Source organism: Rhipicephalus sanguineus, chromosome 8 (genome assembly GCF_013339695.2).
Source record: "Rhipicephalus sanguineus isolate Rsan-2018 chromosome 8, BIME_Rsan_1.4, whole genome shotgun sequence".
Classification (NCBI taxonomy): Eukaryota; Metazoa; Arthropoda; class Arachnida; order Ixodida; family Ixodidae; genus Rhipicephalus; species Rhipicephalus sanguineus.
In genome coordinates, this window is record NC_051183.1 from 69703973 (window position 1) to 69726472 (window position 22500).

The following is a 22500-nucleotide window of genomic DNA, read 5'->3' on the forward strand; positions in this document are numbered from 1 at the left end:
CCTTCAAAGTGGTGACGGACCACCATGCCCTTTGTTGGTTGGCAAACATACGCGACCCCTCAGGACGACTGGCACGCTGGAGCTTGCGCCTACAGGAATATGATGTCACCATTGTCTATAAGTCTGGCCGGAAGCACGAAGACGCCGATACACTGTCTCGCGCGCCCACTGAATCTGCAAGTCAGGAAGGAGAGGATGATGACAGCTTTTTGGGCGCCATTAGTGCATCTGACTTGATGAAACGACAGCGTGAAGACGCAGAAATTCGCCCGATCATCGAGCGCTTAGAAGGTCGCAGCGCGGTTTTACCGCGCCATCTGTCCCGTGTGTTGGCATCCTTCTGCCTTCGAGACAACGTTCTCTATAAGAAAAACACCCATTCTACGAGCCGCGCTTACCTCCTCGTGGTTCCGAGGGACATGCGGGACGACGTCCTCTTCGCTTGCCATGACGAGCCCACATCTGGCCACCTCGGCTTCTCCCGAACACTCGCCAGAGTAGGCCAGACCTACTATTGGCCCGGACTTAAGGCAAGCGTCAAGCAGTACGTCAAAAGCTGTCGTGAATGCCAGCGCAGGAAGACACCATCCCGTAAGCCGGCTGGGTTGCTTCAACCAATTGACCCACCTCTCAAGCCATTTGACCAAGTCGGCATGGACATTCTCGGCCCTTTTCCTCTGTCTACAGACGGCAACAAGTGGGTGATTGTCGCAACAGACTATTTGACACGCTACGCCGAGACGGAGGCGATACCACGAGCCACAGCTTCCGAGGTAGCGCAGTTCTTCATGTGCCACATCGTACTGCGTCACGGTGCTCCCTCTACAGTAATAACAGACAGAGGGACAGCGTTCACTGCGCAGCTTATGGATGAAGTCTTTCGACTAAGCAACACCAGGCATCGAAAGACAACTGCTTACCATCCGCAGACCAACGGACTTACCGAGCGATTAAATAAGACCGTCACAGACATGATCTCTATGTACATCGACGTCCAACATAAAACATGGGATCGGATCCTGCCTTACGTGACGTTCGCGTATAACACCGCCGTTCAAGAGACAACGCGATTCACACCATTTCGCCTTCTCTACGGCCGCGAAGTTCAGACGATGTTAGACGCTATGCTTCCTTGTGAAGACGCCGATCAGTTAACGACTGACGCCGAAGAATTTGCAGAGCGTGCCGAGGAAGCTCGCCAGCTCGCACGGCTGCACATCGGTCTACAGCAACAGGCAGATGCACGGCGCTATAACATCCGCCACAGAGACGTGTCCTACAGTCCAGGAGACCAAGTATGGGTGTGGACCCCTGTTCGTCGACGCGGCCTCTCCGAAAAGTTGCTAAGCCGCTACTTCGGTCCCTATAAAGTGCTACGCCGCGTGAGTGACGTAAACTATGAAGTGGTTCCGGACACTGCGTCGTCAACACGAACACAACGAGGACAACCGAGCTCCGACATAGTTCATGTCGTACGCATGAAGCCATATTTTGCGCGTTCGTAATTTCTCCTACCACTCCTTTGTTTGTTTTCTTTTATTTGTGTTGATGACATCGCCTCATCGTTCATTGACTGTGCGCGCTTGAAATTTCACCATTATTGTACTTTCGCGTTGTCTAAGCTACTTCAATTCATTTTTTTTTCTTTACGCCTACCCTGGAGCATCGCGGCAATGCCTTTTTTTTTCGCGGAGGGGGGAATAATGCCACCTGTAGTAGTGGGTGAAATGCATGGGCGGAGGCACAGGTCACGAAAGAAAGAAGTGCGCGCGCTATCTCTCGGGAGAGCGAGCTTAACGGATGCGTTTACCAAGAGCCCTGCTGCTCTGCGACCAATAAACCTCGCCTGGACCTCTGAAGCGACGTGACAATATTCAAAGCGTAAGGAAAATGTCCGACAGATGCAAACAGCGAGTGGAAAATGGCAATGCAACGTCATGTGTATGATGCTGCCTATAAACAATAGACACTCTGCGTTAAAAACAAAGTTACCAAAATGGAAAAGTAAAGCACGCATGTGGGGTTGGTGGACGATACGTCGGCACGAGAGTTCAGTGGCGTGACTCAATGTGGGACGTTGAATTGATTGAACATTAGTGGAGAATACTTCACTTCATACCCAGTTCGCTGTGCTACCGTGTACATCTCTTCCAAATGAAACGCGCCACTAGCCGCGCAACAAGATATGCTGCATTGTTCATAACGGCTGCTACAAGATGAGCACAATTACTCAATATTTCGGCATCTTTGACGAAACACTTCGGTGCGCGTCGGTGCAATTTGTCGGACGTACAATTAAATTCTCAGCGCGAAAGTTGGTCTTTCCGACGACAGAAATGAGGGACGTTTATACTCATTGTGTTATTGATTTCGTTTCCCTTCTGCAATTTTTCTGCAATCAGAAGTCGTTGGTGGCTACCCCTTTCAACGCCCTCCTAATCATAGCATTCCACTTCTTTGAGAGAAGGCATTTGGTATGTTGAAAGAGAAATAGAGAAAAAAAAACGGTACGCTGAAAACGTTTTTACCAACTTCAGATGAGTAACTGAAAAATATTTCTGTCGCAAATGTCAACCTGGCCCACTAAACGTGTTCGTTTAGATTTCTGAATATAACAGTCGTGGCTGGCACAACCTCGGCAGAATCATTCCCGCCAAATTGTTGAAGTGAGCTGTCATCGCTACCTCAGGTAAACACCTGCTTTGCTTCCTTGTCAGCCACTTCTTGTACTTCGGGTATTATGCAACATGCAACGGAAGTTTTCACAGAAATCTCCACGTCACACCATGTCCGCGGACACTTTGGGAGCAATGCGCTATAGGATAAACATTGGTAATTTTTCCGCAAAAAGATTTCATGAAATCTATAAAACAACTATTTCAGTTAAGGTCTACTTGCACATTGCCTTTGCACTGAAAAGGGGGAAAAAAAAAAACATCGGATGGTCTTGAAAATGCAACCGTTTAGTGAATCAAGCGATAAATGTTAAGAAATAACGCAAAATAACTGAAACGTTCCTACCGTTCTGAGGTTCAAATGGGTGTCATATTCTTGCGGTACCCAACTTGTATTTGCTTTTGCGAAAGAAATACAGTAAAATGCACTCATGACTGTTAGAAACTTCATATTGCAGACGGAGAGGCGGAACTCAGTTACGATATGAAGACACTCACACAAGCTGTTTGCATTGCAGTACATATATTACCCTGTGGGCTATTATTTTTGGTGTTTCGACAATGCTAAGGCGCGCCATGAACAGCCTTTTGTGCATATGGCGAAGGCAAACAAAACGAATATACTTGCTCCTCGTATATTGTTCATTGTATTGGAGCTATTGTGAGTTTGGCCTTGTAAATTTGGCTTTGAAAGAGCCCAGAATAAAATTCTAGCCGAAGCAACTGAGCTTATAGAAAACAACAGCCGAATCTTGTGTGCTCGACTGCACCTTGACATAATATTGCAGCTCGTCCTTTGCCACGTTCAGACTTATGAGCGGATGTGACATGACGGCGTGCTTATTGCTTTTTAACCCAACACGAAAAGTGTTTGTTAAGGGAAGCACTAAGAGAAGGAAGCCAAAGGAGAATTCACGATACTCTCAAGAACATAACGCAATATTACCATGCTTTGACTTATGCAAAGTCACTAATATTTGCCTTCCTTGTATGCTATCATCACCAAAGATAGAGATAGAATGAATAAATTTTAATAAAAAAAAGCCGGCAGATCCCACGCATTGTGGGAATCGATGTAATGCGAAGCAGCCAGCAAAGAGCTGCATACATCGTCTTGTATGTCATTGAGGAAAATGCGTGTCATGGTTTTCATGTTAACTCCTATTATTTATGTTCGTCACACAGTAACGTCGCGCAATACCAACTTGGGGTCGATCAACCTAGAGAAACGGCCGCCAGGGCACCATGAGCGTGGCACGTAAGTCACGCTGTACATGACATGGGTGTCATGACTTTCATGTTAACTCATGTTATTTATCTTCGTCACACGGTCACGTCGCAAGATACCAATTTCGGTGCATATCAATCTAGCGAAACGGCCGCCAGCGCCCCATGAGCGTGGCACGTAAGTCATGCTGTACATGACATGCGTGTCATGATTTTCATGATAACTCGTGTTATTTATGTTTGTTACACGGTCACGTCGCAAGATACCAATTTTGGTGTATATCAATCTAGCGAAACGGCCGCCAGCGCCCCGTGAGCGTGGCACGTAAGTCATGCTGTACATGACATGCGTGTCATGATTTTCATGATAACTCGTGTTATTTATGTTTGTCACACGGTCACGTCGCAAGATACCAATTTTGGTGTATATCAATCTAGCGAAACGGCCGCCAGCGCCCCATGAGCGTGGCACGTAAGTCATGCTGTACATGACATGCGTGTCATGATTTTCATGATAACTCGTGTTATTTATGTTCGTCACACGGTCACGTCGGAAGAGACCAATATTGGTGTATATCAAGCTAGCGAAACGGCCGCCAGCGCACCATGAGCGTGGCACGTAAGCCATGCTGTACATGACATGCGTGTCATGATTTTCGTGATAACTCGTGTTATTTATGTTCGTCACACGGTCACGTCGCAAGATACCAATTTCGGTGCATATCAATCTAGCGAAACGGCCGCCAGCGCCCCATGAGCGTGGCACGTAAGTCATGTTGTACATGACATGCGTGTCATGATTTTCATGATAACTCGTGTTATTTATGTTTGTCACACGGTCGCGTCGGAAGAGATCAATATTGGTGCATATCAATCTAGCGCAACGGCCGCCAGCGCCCCATGAGCGTGGCACGTAAGTCATGCTGTACATGACATGCGTGTCATGATTTTCATGATAACTCGTGTTATTTATGTTTGTCACACGGTCACGTCGCAAGATACCAACTTTGGTGTATATCAATCTAGCGAAACGGCCGCCAGCGCCCCATGAGCGTGGCACGTAAGTCATGCTGTACATGAAATGCGTGTCATGATTTTCATGATAACTCGTGTTATTTATGTTCGTCACACGGTCACGTCGCAAGATACCAATTTAGGTGCATATAAATCTAGCGAAACGGCCGCCAGCGCCCCATGAGCGTGGCACGTAAGTCATGCTGTACATGACATGCGCGTCATGATTTTCATGATAACTCGTGTTATTTATGTTCGTCACACGGTCACGTCGCAAGATACCAATTTCGGTGCATATCAATCTAGTGAAACGGCCGCCAGCGCCCCATGAGCGTCGCATGTAAGTCATGCTGTACATGACATGCGTGTCATGATTTTCATGATAACTCGTGTTATTTATGTTCGTCACACGGTCACATCGCAAGATGCCAATTTTGTTGTATATAAAGCTAGCGAAACGGCCGTTAGCGCACCATGAGCGTGGCACGTAAGTCATGCTGTACATGACATGCGCGTCACGATTTTCATGTTAACTCGTGTTATTTATGGTCGTCACACAGTCACGTCGGAAGAGATCAATATTGGTGCATATCAATCTAGCGCAACGGCCGCCAGCGCCCCATGAGCGTGGCACGTAAGTCATGCTGTACATGACATGCGTGTCATGATTTTCATGATAACTCGTGTTATTTATGTTCGTCACACGGTCACGTCACAAGATACCAATTTCGGTGCATATCAATCTAGCGAAACGGCCGCCAGCGCCCCATGAGCGTCGCACGTAAGTCATGCTGTACATGACATGCGTGTCATGATTTTCATGTTATGACTTGTCATTTATGTTCGTAATACAGTCATGTTACGCCGTACCAATTTTGGTGCACATTCGATTAACCAAGCGACCAGGAGAGCACGAAGTCGTAGGCGGCTAGACAGATAGATAGATAGATAGATAGATAGATAGATAGATAGATAGATAGATAGATAGATAGATAGATAGATAGATAGATAGATAGATAGATAGATGGATAGATAGATAGAAAGATAGATAGATAGATACGGTCAAAGTCGCAGAAGTTCGCTAAGAAATGCTTCGCATTTAAAATACGCCAGGCATGCGCGGAAAGCGCAGCGCAGTCACAGCAAAAGCTGGAAGAGCGGCATTTCTAGAGCCCGTTATAAACTCTCTTGTGGCTACTAATAAAAGCACACTAGACCCACTACGGCACAAATCATAGTTTTTGTGAAGTTTGGAAGCACCCACCGCGACATTATTCGTCATTCTGTGGAGAACCGAGGTACAATGTTTGAGGCACTGTGTACACTTTGTTCATGCGATGGCTGATGACGATGAAGAATTATGACTGAGTCCTTTGTAATGGGTTGGAATCTTAAACGACCCAATAGTTATGTAATTCGCATTGTGTGACTCCCGGTCGTTATTTCACTCTCCCTCCATGCTTTATAACATACGCTAACGTGAGAAATAGATAAAGAGAGGGAAGTAACTATATTGAGACCCTGAGGAAATGGATCATGGGATCCTTATGGGCTTCCTTGGCAACCAATAGAAGTGCACTTGCGAGGAACCCACTACGATACCAATCATAATTTTTGTGAACTAGGGAAGCAGCCACTATGCAATTTGTCGTCATTCTGCGGAAAAACGTGGCATCCACTAAGCACCTCTAAGGCATTATGTGCGCTTTGTTGATACTGTGGCTGATGACGATGAAGAATTATGGCAGAGCCCTTTGTAATGGTTTGCACGCATTCAACAACCCACTCCTTGCGCAATTCGCATTGTGTGAAGCCTGGTTACAAAATTCGAATTGTGTGACGCCTGTTTGATGTTTTACTCTTCTACCACGCTACATTAGATATGTTGACGTGGTTCGTTCCCGACATGAAGCCTGTATGGGGTCTTTTTGCAAAGCAGTTTCAAGCACCGGCATAGCTCTGAGGTAGAACACTGGACTCCCACGCAGAGGCCCTGGGTTCGAACCTCGTTCCATCATGGAATTTTTTTTATTTTGCCGGTTTTTCTTATATCGAGCGATAGCGGTTACGGACACCGGCGGCGGCGGCAGACTACTTCGGCGCCAAAAACGACCCTTGTTGTGATCTCATAACAGCGTTCGCAGTAAACCAAAGCGGTAAATGAATTACCACAGGCGGGGCCCTTCTTCCAGACACCGGCTGACCACAGCCGATCGCCGTGTATGAACCAGTGTCGCCAGCTGCCTTCCCAGCGACAGTTCAGCAACTCGTGCTGTCCTTCTGTATTGCCTCAGTTAGCCGAGACTGGTCTAGCTGTGTAGATATTTATTATATGCGGTACAAGGTAGCTACAGGAACGTATGTCCCCGGCGCAGAGGCACCAGCGACATACATTTCTGTATCTAAAAAGCAATGTGTTACATTAGACATCTGCTAGTCTGTAAACGACGCCAGCAAAGCGCTTGTCGTTCGAGTTTATCGTGGCGGGGCCATTGTAGCATGGACCAGGATCTCCTTGTGTATAGGTTGAATATATCATATTTAAAGGGAAAATGCTCATGATAACCGCGCAGCAACTGGCACTGTTCCACATTTGAACCTTGTATGTTTACAAATGCATATTTATAGAGGTGATATTTCGAATTCGTGATACCACATTCGGCGCTGAAGAAAGCGTGTAAAATATTGCGAGCTAAAGGGCTCTAGCAATACTCTTTGAGCATGGTCAGACAACGATGTCGATCGGTAGTCGGTGCTCCTAAGATCGTGTGAGCCAATTTTATAGTGTAGCACGCGGCCTAGAATTTACAATTAATTTGGAAAGCCAACTAGAAATCGCTCGCTCTTCTCTCGACGATGCCATAATAAAAAATTGCCGCGTCACAAATACAACGTCCATGGCATTGGCAGATTTTAGCACCGTGAGCCACATAGTGACCGCGGCAGCCGCGGCATGCCATAACGTGCCCGCGCTGCACTCTGTAGTATTAGAATTACACAAAGTACAGAATTACACCAGTGCGCTCGGGATCACACTGATAGTAAGCCACGTGTTCAAACAAGAAAGACAGTGTTCAAGGTTATGACCCGAGCAACGGAACGGACGTAGCTCTTCTCACCCCCCCCCCCCCCCCACCCGAGATACCTCCGCGGAGTTACAGCCCGTTCGCTGGTACGAAAGAAGAGACAAAGTGCTTAACGCGCGTAACAAATACCTTTGATTCCGCTTGTACATCAATGATTCTAAAAAATTCCGCCGCAGTAGATACATGCGGCAATAAACTCCTTTAATTAATACACACGAAGAAAGCCACTAAAGCATTGAAATAGGAAGAAACAAGGGCGTCCGCAGAACTTTTTGCAAGGGGGGTGCATCATCAGGGGGGGGGGGAGAGGTGAGGGGGCTCGCGTCCAACACAGGTAGCCTTTCATTGCCGTGACATCACTGGCAAGATTAGTCAATGGTAGTGTCGTGTGTAACGCGCAAAGTTGGCTGGCAGTCCTGAAGCTACTGCATAGAAAATTATTATCCGAAATTGGCAGCCCCCCCCCCCCCGTTGCACCCCCTCCCGACGCCCATGGTAAGAAAATAACTGGATGGATGGACGGATGGATGCTAAGAGCGTCCCCTTTATAACGGGGCGGTGACAAGTGTGCTACCAGGCTCGATTAAAAAAACAAAAGTGCTTCCCTTTTCTCTTCTTTTTCTTAATGTTGGCCGAGTCTCTACTTCAATTAAATCTATCTTACAAAAAAAAAAAAACGTTAATTCTCAGCCCACTGGTCTGCCCTTTACGGCAGAATGTCGTTACGTTTTTTACAATATTTATTTTTGTCCTTTCTCTCAAACTTTCTGCCACCAATACTCTAACCGTCTCTTACTTCAATCGCGGGTCGGTTAACTAAGAGGCAGGAGCAGAGACAGTGACACAGAGGTGGCTGCACCACGTATCATCTTGCCGAACAAGCAAATCTATCTTGCACTGCTTTAATGAATTCATTCCATGAGAACATGGGAAAGTATTGAAGGGCGCCTTTAAGACTTTCGTCGTTGCAGAATTGTTTGCAATTCTATGTGCGCTGCCCTTCGTAACATCAGTAAAGAATACGAAAAATGACTTCCTTTTAGTGATTTGCAAGGGGCTATCGCGTCGCTACATTGTATTCATAAAAATTCTTCGAAAGCTACGTAGTCGTATTAGACTCTCAAAGGACGCACAAAAGGAAGCGCGGAGAATCTCATTGTTGCGATTCAGTCTATACGAAAAGACGGCTATGTACCTGATGACGCTGCAGAAGACGCAGCTGCGATTCGACAGCAAAATAACGTAGAGACAAAAATAGGTATGGTTCGTTCTCGTGCCTTATATGTACTGACCTTATATTCGTATTCATGTAGTTTTATGCATATGTCTTCTTTTCACCAACTATATTTCATGTGAGAAGGAGTATGCAGTGCTATATGAAAATCACCAGCATCTCTTGTAGAACACCTACTAAATAAAGGGAATTGCGAATTCTTGCCAGAAATTCTGCCAAGTGTGTTTGTGGTGGATGTTTCAAAAAGTGTTTGAGTGGTATTTGCATTTTGTTATCGAGAAAAGTTTTTGTTAGCTTCTGCACTTCAGCTGTGCTTGTAGAAAAAAATACAAATGCTGCTGGTTTACTGAGAAAGAACTTAAAAATTTCGGGCATCTCATTCTTTCTGCCCACTCCTAATGCCTCTACGCTCCACAAAATGCACAAACAGTTGTACAAATAAATACAAAATGCCACAAATATTAACACACAGTGAACATTGCGGCTTGAGATTCAGATGGCTAAAGCACAGACAATTGTTTTCTGCCGTCATAAAAATAGAATATTCCAGTGGAAACTACTCGGACATAAGATTGATGGGAGGTTTTTAGCAGTACTTTGATCTCCGAAGCATGCTTATTATGTAATGATGGAACACAACCCATCTTCAAGCTGCAAGTGCATGAACCATAGATATGCAGTAGTGCTGAACGCGAGGCCAGATGCTGCGTACGGAACGTAAAAGGTGATATTATTGAGTGAGTTAATAATTATTTGTACGAATTTGAATTACCAATAAGCTCAGAGCAACGTTTAGTGCTCTTCTCCTAGCCCATGGCACCTCAAAAACCGAAAAATGTAATGCTGCACCTATTATCCCAATGACATTAGAATCATCGGAGTTCATTCACTTCTGAAAGTCGTGACTCCTGGATTGAAAGAATCTGATGGTCTAGAATGCTGGTGTCGGCATCTTAAAAATAGAAAACAGTCCTACATCTCACATTCTCGCTGTTCTATATGTGTGCTCAAACGCATCAAGTCACTGAAGCTCATAAGAACGCGCGTACTCTACTAAAACCGGTACCCATGCACCTCTGTACCCTTTAATGAGTCGTCAATTATCTATCGAATCACGTCGCAAGCACACTCAATAGTAACACTATATTTTTGCCACCCGCAACGAATTTTGCCTGCAAGTAATTTCAGGATTGCAAGATAGCAATATGGCGTCATCAAAAGCGAATATCATCAAACGATGCTAAAAACTGCTCATCGCAGACCCGTAACGAATGACACTGGTTTGGCCAATCATGTCGTAAGGTCACTCAAGAGTGCACTATGATTTACCACCGGCAACAAATTTCAGATGCGAGCATTGCATGATTACGGGCTAAATATATCATGTCATCAAAACAGAATATCACCAAAAGACGCCGAAAAGTGCATTTCGCAGACTCGCAGCTAATCAAGCTGGTTTGGTCTGTGACGAAGGGTGAAACCTATCAACGGGGCGTCGAATGCGGGTTGACCTTCGCAAGTGGGCGTCTTGGGGCTGAGACTTCGTTTTTGAAGTTGAGCAACGCTTTTTGTGGAGCTCCCGTGGAAGACCTCTTGGCGTTTTTTCTTTGTCCGCTTCGACTAATGGCTTTGGACTGAACGGTGTCGTGGAAGGGCAGCCAGGACGCTGAACGATTGTGGAGGAACAGTTCTTCTCTTCTCTGCGTGTTTTGTTAAAGATTTTATTAACCATTCGTAATGTATACAGTAAAAGAACTGAGATATACCGAGCATCACCAGTAGATATTCTAATTTAACATAAGTTATTTTTTTACAACATGCCTACATACTAGACACTGACATATACTTGAAAGCATCGACGGTATTTGTCAAAAGGTCTTGCTTCCACGCCTATTTTTGGAATATAGAAGGACGCTAACGTTGATCAAGGTAGCGGAAAATTTAGAAAAAAATACTCCGAAGCCAAAATGTTTGCAAGGTACTGATTTGGGGGAGTTGGTAGCGTTCAGAAAGTGCAGGCGTGCTGCGCAGGAATATCACTGAAAAAGCCAGTGAGTGGGCAGGAAACGAGCCCTTGTGTTTGTGTACTCTGTTTTTTTTTCATTGTACCCGCGGCGTAGGTGTCTACAGCTATAAAACACAGAAATGTAGCACAAGAGAGTGATAGATGCTCGGTCAGCGTGAGATACAACTGAAGTTTAACAAGCAAACTGTGAACTCAAACAAATTTCAGTAGAGAAAGCGCTAGCTCAGAAGTCCATTGGAAAGAATACGTTCTTAAAGAAGCGCCACAACTTCAACAAGGTACGACCAGTTACGTTAGCTACCGGTATATTACGACTCATGGGGTTTAAGCTTACTTGCGCACGCATACACATGCCTCGTGCATAGCTAAGAAACTGGGCTTCTACCACCTTGCTTAGTGTTTTCAATCTAGCGATGTCCAAACATTACGTTTCTTATATAAGCGGCATGCGTATACATTGGCTACAATTCTAAAAAAACGTAATCTCGTGGACGACATTTCAAAGTGTACCTGCTGTTTTAGAGCGACACCTCACTGACTTTTTTTAATGAAATGGTGTAAAGAGATGTTGGCGCACAAATAAGGCACCGGCTACTCATTAGCTCTTAGAGATATCTAACATGGAGCACGTCGATCCAAATTACTAATATCGCAAACCCGCAGCACATAAAATATACAACTTAGCATAACAGTCAAGACAAAACACAATAGTCAAACCAGCATATTCAACGCATATTCAAGAACATATTCAAGCTGAAGAGGAACCATTGCACAGCATAACGAACGCAAAATTAGTCAACAGTGACGTAAATATACACTGTGACGTTTAAACAAAAAGAAGCGTAAATGCCCAGTAGCGGCCAAGAATGCCACTGTCTTGAAGAAAAATTTTCAATGCTTTTAAAGCGCACTTCCGTAAACCCTTTGTTGGCCACGGGCCCAAAAGTTTCCTTAAACTTAGTGAACTTAGTGGTGTGTGGTATAATGTCGTTAACGATTATTTAAGTCGACGTCTTGGTGTGCCGTATTGTGGGCATTATAGAACGAGGTGATATATGTCTTCATCTCCGAATCCACTATCGCATTCAGGAGTTTCAACACGGCCAATGCTATGTAAAAAATAATAGGTGAATAAGGGTTTCCACACACCTTTCTGAAGATAACGGAGTTCCAAGTTCAATAAATGGACATATATGATATAAGTCACAACTTTTAGAATTTTTAGAATGTTTAGAATTTCTACGCATATTGAAAGATTTTGACTTAAAAATGCTGCGTAATTCATTTTGAAATTTTGCAATAGAAACCATATCTTTGCGATGTGCATGTCGTGCTGCTTCATCAGCTCAATTACAAGCCACAAGAGTATGGCTGTTTTCGTGCAATGAAATAAAGAGGAAAGGGGTCCAGGGGCTGCTGTCTTGCCCGGAATGTTGCAATGTCCCGGTATCCATTGGAACAATATTACATGATGTTTTTCATTTGCCTTTGTGAGCGCTTTAAGTGTCTCGTAGATCAGACTATCATTCATTGGTTTCTCTTTTGTGTTACAGAGTGATCTTAGTGTCGCCTGTGAATCACTGAAACTACCCATTTTTGAGCATCTCTTACAGAAATGATAAATTTTATGGCAATTAGGATAGCGAATAGTTCAGCTGTTGTACACAATGTCATGCGAGATAACTTATATGAATCTTGTACGTTGAGGCGTGGTACAATAAATACTGAAGTTGAAGATGATGGTACTCTGGAGCCATCTGTATAGACATGTACGTAATCCGGATATCGCGTATATATCTGGTAAAGCGCTAGTTGTTGGGCGGCTCGAATGAACATGTCATATTTTTCTGATTATGCCATCCACTGACACTTCGATCTTTCGTAACGTAAGCAGCCATGGAGGATAATCAACGTCTGAGTAAAAAAATTATTTCCTTGGCAATATACTGGCGTTTTCTGTAATTTTTTTATGAACACAGCTTCTATTCCTTCGTAATATGTCTAGAACCAATGGGTGCTTTTTATGTTTCGTCTGAGGGCGAAACAAATGCCGACATGTTTCTATACTTCTCATGACTGTAAAGGGAGTTTGGCGAGTCTCTGCTATTACAAGGGAACTGGAAGTTGCTCGTGGAACTCCTAGACATATGCGTAATCCCCAAGCTAAAAGTCTTTAAAGTACCCTGTTCCGACGTGGACAAAAGACCATGTAAGATTGTCGCAGAGTATGCAATTCTTTGTGTCATTAAGACGTTTTGACAGTGAATAGGGACGACACTGATCCTCCCCATGAAGTACCAGCAATTGTGTAAGATATATTCACTACTGCATTAACATCGTTTTCGAATTTTTCTAAGTGTGGTGCCTATGGTAGCTGCCGATCAAGTGCTATTCCAAGAAATCAATGCTGTGTCGCAATCAATAAAGGTCGTCCTTCCAGACTAAGAATGAAAATGTTTAAATTCCTACGGGTGAAGAGCAACACAGCTGTCTTCGATTGGGGCAGCGCTATCCCTCTATTAAAATTTTATTGATGGTATTTATGGCCTCCCGTAATGCCGTCTGAAATAACCGAACTTCAGTTCCAGATGTCGAAATGCACACATCATCTGCACTGAGAATCGTAACTGAGGTGGCAGTCCTCTTGCTAAATCAGACATGACACAGTTGAACAGAAAAGGGCTAACCCTACTTCCCTGTGGCACCCTCTGCTTGGCATCGTGTTCTGCACTCTTTCCTTCACCCGTCTGGACAAATATTTTGAGATCTGATAAAAATTCAGAAATCCATCGCAAGGACCTGCTGTACATTCTGAGTCCCAACGTGCGTAGTAGAACTTGTACGTGACCGACGTTGTCGAATGCCCTCTTTCATTCGACTAATACGCTGTGATATGCATACAGTAAAAGCCACAAGTTACAACACGACGGTTTGCCTAGAACAGTAAAAACATCTCACTGGGCCTAACATAGACACCCCACCTCTGGTTTCGAATTCAAACTTTTGCAGCTTCGCTGAATGAGTCGTGGGATTCTTTGCGGGTTCCAGTGATTTGCACTCCGAGATAAGCTGACAAAATTGGGTCCACAGCTTCTTGAACCTCCTAAGTTATAAGCCTGATAAAACGAAATGAAGTCTGCGTTACTGGCCAGCTTGCCATCACAAGTTTCCTTGCAATCACAAGTTTACATGCCATCAGAAGTTTCCGACGGATTATACACTGGTCATGCTTATGATAAAGAAATACACTAGTAATACGGATGTGCTTGGTAACCACACTTTGGTGTATTATTACTTCTGCACCTGGAGATAAACACAGCAAAACCAGTTCTTAGACAAGAAGACAATTTGTACGCCATGATGACGTGATGATGACAAATTATGTGATGTGTAAGCGAGAGAAGAACGAATGTATTCTTTAAAATTTGAAGGGTTAATCTGTGGACCAAAGGAAAAAAAATCAACAGATCCCACGCCTTGTGGAAATCGGTTTCATACGAAGCAGTCAGCCAGTAGTCCTATGCTGCATTTTCGCTTTGAGGAAAGCGTTACGAGGTGGATGGACGTGTTTTTAATAAGTATAGTAGTCGCTGTGCACATCGTGGGCTTATCAGGCACGTCGACAACGCTGGTCTGACGTAAAGTGAGCACTCAGGTTAGAGCACGTACGTCAGTCTTATCGAAGCGAAGTGCACTTTACGGTGCCATGACGTGAATACCATACGTAACTTGCGTTATCGTATTCTTCCGGGGTTGAGCAAGGCTTGAATACAGCTTCCTGAATCATATGGATACAAATGTAATGTTTATTAGATTGCTATAAAAGCGGAGCCAACACTGGGGCCACGGACGTTAACCTGACATGACGCCTGTATCGTAGGAGCATATATGTAGCCTTTACTCCTTTGTTATAAATTAGATAGCCAGCACAACAACCAGAATTGACGTTGCACAGACATTACACCGGCATAGGGTGTTTTTCCAAAGCAGTTTGTAGGCCTGGCGTGGCTCTGTGGTAGAATACCTGAATGCCACGCAGAATGTTTGGGTTCGATTCCTGCTGGAATCGTAATTTTACTTTCATTCGTCGGATCTAGGCTGTTGATGTCGGTTTTTCTTGGCGCTCTCGCATCTAAATTACCAATGTCTGTTCTCGGCTTTCCTGGGTAGATGTAAGCTGTCAATGACCTGTGGTGCATACCCGTATATCGCGGCCCGTGGTAATCGGGTATGTGCCACACGTGCCTGGAGGAAAGGGTTTGACGACGTACGCGACAGGATTTTCACGTTATTCCTGTAATGACACGACAGCCATATTCGTCAATTCTTTTAACCTTCCCATGCCAGTTTTGGTGTGCACCAAGTTAAGGAGGCGATCACAAGAGCACCCATACGTAGGCGGATAGATAGATACGTAGATAGGAAAGCTCAAAGTGCTTTGGGTTCGCCAAGAAATGGTTCGCATTTAAAAAAGGACACGATTACCACACGCACCTAAGCATTTCTTCATTCTTTTTCATTTCCCTCTTCTTTTTTTTGTCAGCGTGCTTCATTGCAATATATTGCGGAGCATTAACACACAATTCCTTACACCACCAAAATATGATTATCATTAAGATTACCATTGCACAAGCTAAGAAACAGGTTCACAGAGATTTGGTGTATCGCTCTGAGAAATTGAGCATGTTGAAAGTTTTCACTTCATGGTTACGAAGTTTGCCTGAATGGCAGAATTTCATATAGGAATGAATATTTAAATGGTTTTTAGAGCGGCACTCCAATTGAAAACTGATAAATCGTAGTGTTTGTAAATTCGGGAAGAAATTTGTGCTTGTGAACACTCTGCGGATTTATCCTGTTTTGGAGGAGGCGAAATTGTGCTGCGTAGAGGCCTTGGTGTGGAAAACATCATATTCTTAACATAAATAAAATGACGCTCTTCCTAGTCTGGCAGTGCTTTTTTACTGGCTTTTCTCAACAGTGTGCACCTGTATACAAAGAAAAATTAATAAATTGCACTTGATTTAGGAACACACAGAAATTAAAACAGCTAGTCTGAGTTAGATTTGTAGCCGGTATTTTATACAGACAGCTATTATTCAATGGCACACGTGAACACGAGGTGCCTCCTAATGCGAAAATTTAAAGCCAGTGTAACAAGACCTACCTGCAGTGTGACTTGGTCATGACGTAGACGAAAAGCAGGAGAAACACAGCTGGTGCCAGGAGACACACGTTCGGTAGCTGCCATCTTAAACTCACGGAGGCTGACTGTTTGATAACCGGCGGTGCCAAAGCTGTCACAAGGCGTAGAAGGGCACCGGTCGCGGCGGCTACAGGGCCAAACGGCTTCAAGCTCAGCAGTCTTGCCTACAATATGAACCATAACATGAAAGAAATGTTTACTGGTAGCGATAGTCAGCTGGCAACTGTAATTTCGTTTCTTAATTGCTCGCAATAAAATCTAAATGAGTTTATTTTACCTTAGTATAGGATGAGATACATGAGCAGAACAACGTTGGTATTGTGGTGTACGTCAAATAATTCATAGTCCGTGCATATGTGCTAATATGAACTGATAATTAGTGTACACAAAGCCTGTTGTTCATATCGGCTCTTTTGTTGTGAACCAGAAACCTTCAAGGGGTCGTGAAAAGAAAATGAAGCTGCCCAGTTGTTATTTTCCCTGCTTCAACAAAGATTAGACATGCCGATTACAAAATATTTCGGTGCAATATTCAGTCTATAATTATTGACGCCCTTTTGAAATCACAGTTTTTTTGGCTCCCAAACGACTATGCGGCACTACCGGCCACCATAGGCACTAACGTGGGACGTCATGATCAGGGAAGTTATAAACACAGCATTAGCTTTCTTTCACTCTAAGATAATAGTTTTATAGGAACCTAGAAAAGAAACAAACAACACACCAACATTTGCGCTCTGAGTTGTATACAGTGCAAGTATAGCCCTTGGTCTGCTTGCTTCCGCTTTCGAGTACATCCGGGCTACGTGATGTGTGTATTTTGGCCTTCGCTCGCACGGAGCAGCGTCCCAGTTTTTTCTTTCTGCTTGCGTCTGGTTGTGTTTTACGCGTGTTTTGGGTGGCTTAGTTCTCGCTATGCTAACCGTGTGCGTCGTCAGACAGTGCCGTACAACTTATCGAAGTGGAAACAACGTTCGCTTTCACAAGCGGCCGGCGTCACAATCGAGTCGGTATGATGCTACGAATCTCGGCCAACTATGGCTCAGCAAACATCGCTATGTCGACGACAGAGACATTTCATTGGCTGAATTAAAGTGACGTCTGCTGTACAGTTGAAAGGAACGTGAGCTAGGAAATCGTAATTGCGATTTTACAGTTAGTATTCAACCCGGACGATGAAACAAGTCGAGGTATAGAATTGAATGGATGGCAAGGATACCGAATACACACGTAGTTGAATATTTTTGGAAAACATTTCACGGTCCTTTTAACTAATTTGCGATGAAACCGGTATCATGATTGATCCAGATTGCTAGGTGACGCTAGTGGGCCTACAGCAAACATTCATTCAGTTACTATTAGATGAATCCCAAGCTTGTCGGGCCAGCGTTGCTGCAAAAGAGCCCTCTATTTTTCCCACCCACTTGAAGCTCCATAATGACGCAGCTACACCACACATCATGGCTCAAACATACATATTGGTAAAGCGTGCCCTGTGCCCCATTCACCATATCACACTGTACTGGGGTGCACAGAATCACCTCTCAGCTCACCTAATCCATACTACACACTTGAGCTCTAGGAGAAAACCCTAGCCAGCCCCACCTTCGGAGACCAACGCCAGATAGTAGCGAGAGCCGTGGAAGTGGTCCAAGACTATGATTTTCTGGAACGAGGAGACCACTCCGAAGACGATGATCGGTACCGAATGAAGATGTTGTTTATTCTCTTTACCTCAGTTATATGTTGTGAAGTTCTTGTAATACGTAAGCGCAGGTACACTATCATAGGCGACAGAACTGCTTAAGGAAAGGCGTTGATTATGGATAGGTTTTGATCTGCTTCGTGAACAGCTATTTTCGCGCTGTCGTCACAACCCAAATTCTTATATCGCTTGCTTACCACGCAAGTCACTTCCAAGATTGAGACCAAGATGGCTCCGTAGAGAGTCTGTGAGCTCAAGCTCTGCAGATGTGAACTCGTGGCTGGATACGTGATTGCAAGAAGCACAGCTGCCAGAATGACCCGTCGCCTGCTGAGCGTGACCGCTGTGATGCGAGCGGTGGTAATCGCCAATGCGTAGCCCAGAAGCATTGTCTTCCATATCACCTATGAAGGGAAGAACAACGCGAGTGTGCGGGGAAAATTTTATACAGAAGCAAAAGGTCGAAGTTGTCAGGCAGAAAACGCCTGCAGGGGAACTATCATATTCTGCGTAGCATTCTGTGGTTGTACCTTGCGAAGTGAGCAAAACGTTCTCCGCCACCAAGATCCCGTCAATTTCAATGAGCACGGCTAGATACGGAGAATCCAAGCTCGTGGCCCCTAGTGACATCCATTAAAGTATCTGCAGGATTAGCCCACTTTGCGTAGATACTATCTGCAAGGTGGACCTACCGATTACTCGGTAGACTAATACCACAGACAGTGCATTATTATAACAGAGTGATAACTGCTCGGTGGGCTTTTGAAAATAACTATTTATGGAAAACAGGGCGTAGGCACACTGCCACACTGGCGATACTCTCTCCACTATAGTTATGAATGCGTCGCTACGTCACTGATGTTGCGTTGTAAGTCACAGTGAATACGATAACACACAGCTCGAAGGGCCTTCGATATTTTTCTCCAAATTTTAGGGTACATGCTTTATGTGAAGTTAAATAACGTTTCCTTACCTGCTTTGAGATACCTCGCGGAGCGTGCAGTATCTCATCTTGGAGTTGGAAGTGCCGTAGGTAGTCGGTGAAGCCTCCGAGTGCGCCGATATTCCATGAACTGTCTTCCCAATCTGGGCTTTGCCAGGCTTCCATGCTCATGTTGGCCGACGAGCAAACTGGCTTGGGCTCAAAGGCGATCATCTTCGAAGATTTCCCTAAAGCGGCCGCTTCAAAGCGGGTCAATAAGGTGGCGACTTGAAGCGTGGATTGTTCATACGGAGCACAAGCTTGAATAACATTGCCTTTGGGGTGAAACTCGGTAGAACAGTGCGCACTGCTCCACTGTGACGTTCCAATAGAAATGTTATTGCTGCACTGAGGGACTAACCAGGCTTTCCGCGGCAGCGTCCTAGCGTGTCATGATTACAGTGATGTTCGCCTTGGGAATGGCCCATACCCACTATTGTAGATCGGCCAGGGAATATGCAGCGAGAGGAAACGAACGGTATAGTTGTTGAGCGAAATGTTTCTGCGTAAAACATGAAACAGAAAGCGCTACAAATGAACGTTAGTCCTCGCATGTGGTTCCAAACAAACGAAGACGAACGATAAGCTTGTTGTTGAAACAGCGGGAGGAACACCAAGGTAGCGAATGAACCGAAAAAAAGGAAAAAAAGATTTGCTAAAAGAGACATACAGTAAACAAACCGAGAAAGTATCAGGAGAATATAAACTTTGAGGACGCTTGACTTTCGCCTTCAAGAGTAGAATTGGGCCCCGTTCGCATCACTTTCTCAATCGCTAGCCTAGGCTTGGCTTACCGGTGGACACCTGAACTAGAGTGTACTAGAACAGGGGAGTGCGCTGAACGGCCGCAGCACCAATGCACAGAAAGTGAAGCCCAAACAGGGTCAATCCACCTGCAGCGCTGCGATCGGTAGTCTGTAATGTGTCGTCGTTTAAGAGTTGCGCGCGGCTCTGGCAAAGTGGTGCAGGGGTAGAATGGCCGCTTCCCACTCAAAAGGCCCGGGTTCGAATCGCAGATGTAGATGGTGGGCTTTTATTCTTAGTGTCACCTTTTATAGCTGCATATGTGCTGGTTTTTTACTTTCTTTCTTTAAACTAGCTTCTGTTGCTACGTATTGCTACAAAAAGTAATGTAAAATGTGAAATCTTGTTTTGATCTCGTCTTCGCGAAAATTTCGGACGCCATACTTTACGTTTTTGTTCAATCCCGGGTGGTGGCGCTGCAAATAACTGCGCTCGCTCTCAAATTTCTTCTATATTAGAATAATGCTGTTGGCTTTACATATACAGGTACAGTTGACAATTCAGCGGGCCTGGCATATATGCACGCACCCTCGAAGATACGCAAGATAGTTTAAGGAGTAACCTTCTTTGCCGCTCAAATAGTTTCATTTTCACAAGCCATTGCAGAACCATTCGGACACAGACCAGTCCCGATATTATGCACAGTGGTAAAATGTTTACCTTTCACGTAACACAAATCTTAAAAAACTCACCAGCTTCGTACTTCCAGTGCTGGGGTATTTCAGTTTGTCAAATTTTGACACACGTTTGACTTCATATCTAAGAATATAAATGAATTAATACTGGCCATTTGACACTTATGAAACTGTCAAAGCAGTTTTGCTAAATACTAACCGTTAGACTCGACAAAGTTAACAATGAAAATGAGCTTCAGAATGAAGTGCTGGTTCTGTCAAGGGCCGCTTCCGAAGGTATATTATCGTCTTAGATACTGCAACAAGTGTCACTCCCGCGAAAGTTTCCCATCGGATCTTACAGCCGTATGAACGACCCATTTAGACATTCAAAAGTGCAGAAGGGTAAATTATATGACATTCGCAGGCTATGACAGAAGTTCAGTGGAAGACGGAGACCTCAAGTTAGGAGAAATTGTTGAAAAGATAATGTCACTGGATTTAACATTTCGACAAGAGCAAATGTTTTCTGCAGGGCAGCGTATGCCTTCCTTAGGAGTGTTTTTACAAGCGTGCGTAGTTGGGCTCATCGCTTCATACTCGCTGAGGAAGCAGCGCTATAAAAAGAGCATAAGAACAGCGAGTATAAACGACAACACTAAATAACCGTGTTTTATTTCCTTAAAGCCATACACAAATGTACACCTCTTGCAGGGGCACAGGAAAGGAAAGAGGGCACATGCGTGGTAGGCCGTGCCTTTTAGTCCAATAAGAAGGACATCTCATTAAAAAAGATGGTTGATCCCTCCGTCGTAGGAGTCGGAATAACACGAAAGTAAAGCGTGCCCTTACAGAAGTAACTGAATGTTTACTGTACATTGATATAAGGGAGTTTGCACATTGTATATTGATGTCTGGCAGCTATAGCACCGTTTAACGTGGATACAAACACTTTGACGATTGGTGGTTCATCTCCATCCCGACGACTAACGTCCACGTTCAATGATTAAACAAACCCTTGTGGTAGCTGTAGTAGTTAACGGTGAAGGCGAAATCATAAATCAGAGAACGAGGTGTGATGGCCAGAAGAGCGTCGCATATTGGACGCAGAACTTGGTTGCCATCCCGAGGCATGTTAAAATGTGATTGAACACCACGGCCGGACTAGAAAGAAACGCAAAGCGCGTCGTGCCGCCCTCCGGCCGCGATTGTTCTGGGGCCGAGTGCGTGAGCGCGGAACACGGTGTAACAGCCAGGTGAGGCAAGCGCGCGTCGCAGAGCAATTTTCGGTTTGGATTAGCTTGATGCTATGCGGGAGGCCGACGCTTTTACGACGCTTGGGCTAAGATCGCCACCTCGCGGTGTGTTAAAGGGCCCCTCATCAGGTTTGACGATTTTGAGCTAACGAGTGCAATGCATACACTGGGCGTTCACGATCACGTTTGCCAAAATTTGCAACGCTACACGCCGCGGAAATGGGTCAAATTTCAAGGTGAACGCTGCTTGCCCTTCCTCTCACGAGCGCGCGCTTTAGAGAATGAGGGGATGACGTACATGAGAAAATGGCCCTACGTAGATAGTAGTGCTGTGACGTCGCTCCTCTACGTAGACGACTGTGCTCTGACGACGCGAACAGTAGCACGTGACGCGGCGATAATTATTTGACACATGTGTAGTTTGTGTAATTTTTTGCTTGAATACATTAATAAAACTTGAGAGAAATAATGAGACACACAAATGGAATGTATGCGTCTTTCTCATTTTTTTTTCGTGAATTGCAGAGAGATGCGGGGCTAATGTGCCTCCCTTTCCCATGCGTTCGTGTCCCCGCGGTTAGCGCATCGAGCAGACGCCAGCCCTGGAAACGAAAGTAACGTTCTGGCGCGTTCTAGCACTCATTATGCTCGTTTATTCTACCGCGTGCAAG

General features: G+C 44.8%; 1 protein-coding gene across 3 annotated transcripts in view; it reads right to left on the minus strand.

Moving 5' to 3' along the window:
* Positions 1-20608, minus strand: part of LOC119403305 (uncharacterized) — a 43751-nt gene extending 23143 nt beyond the window's left edge. The window contains exons 1-3 of one of the 3 annotated variants that reach the window (XM_049418483.1): positions 19147-20608; positions 18371-18577; positions 16430-16632 (exon numbers count right to left, since the gene is read on the minus strand). In XM_049418483.1, coding sequence (XP_049274440.1) covers positions 16430-16632; positions 18371-18572 — 405 coding nt within the window. In that variant the 5' untranslated portion in view covers positions 18573-18577; positions 19147-20608. Of the gene's footprint in view, positions 1-3021; positions 3606-16429; positions 16633-18370; positions 18578-19146 lie in introns of those variants that run through there. The other 2 variants (XM_049418482.1, XM_049418484.1) reach the window with 2 other exon arrangements.
* Positions 20609-22500: the final 1892 nt, after the last annotated feature.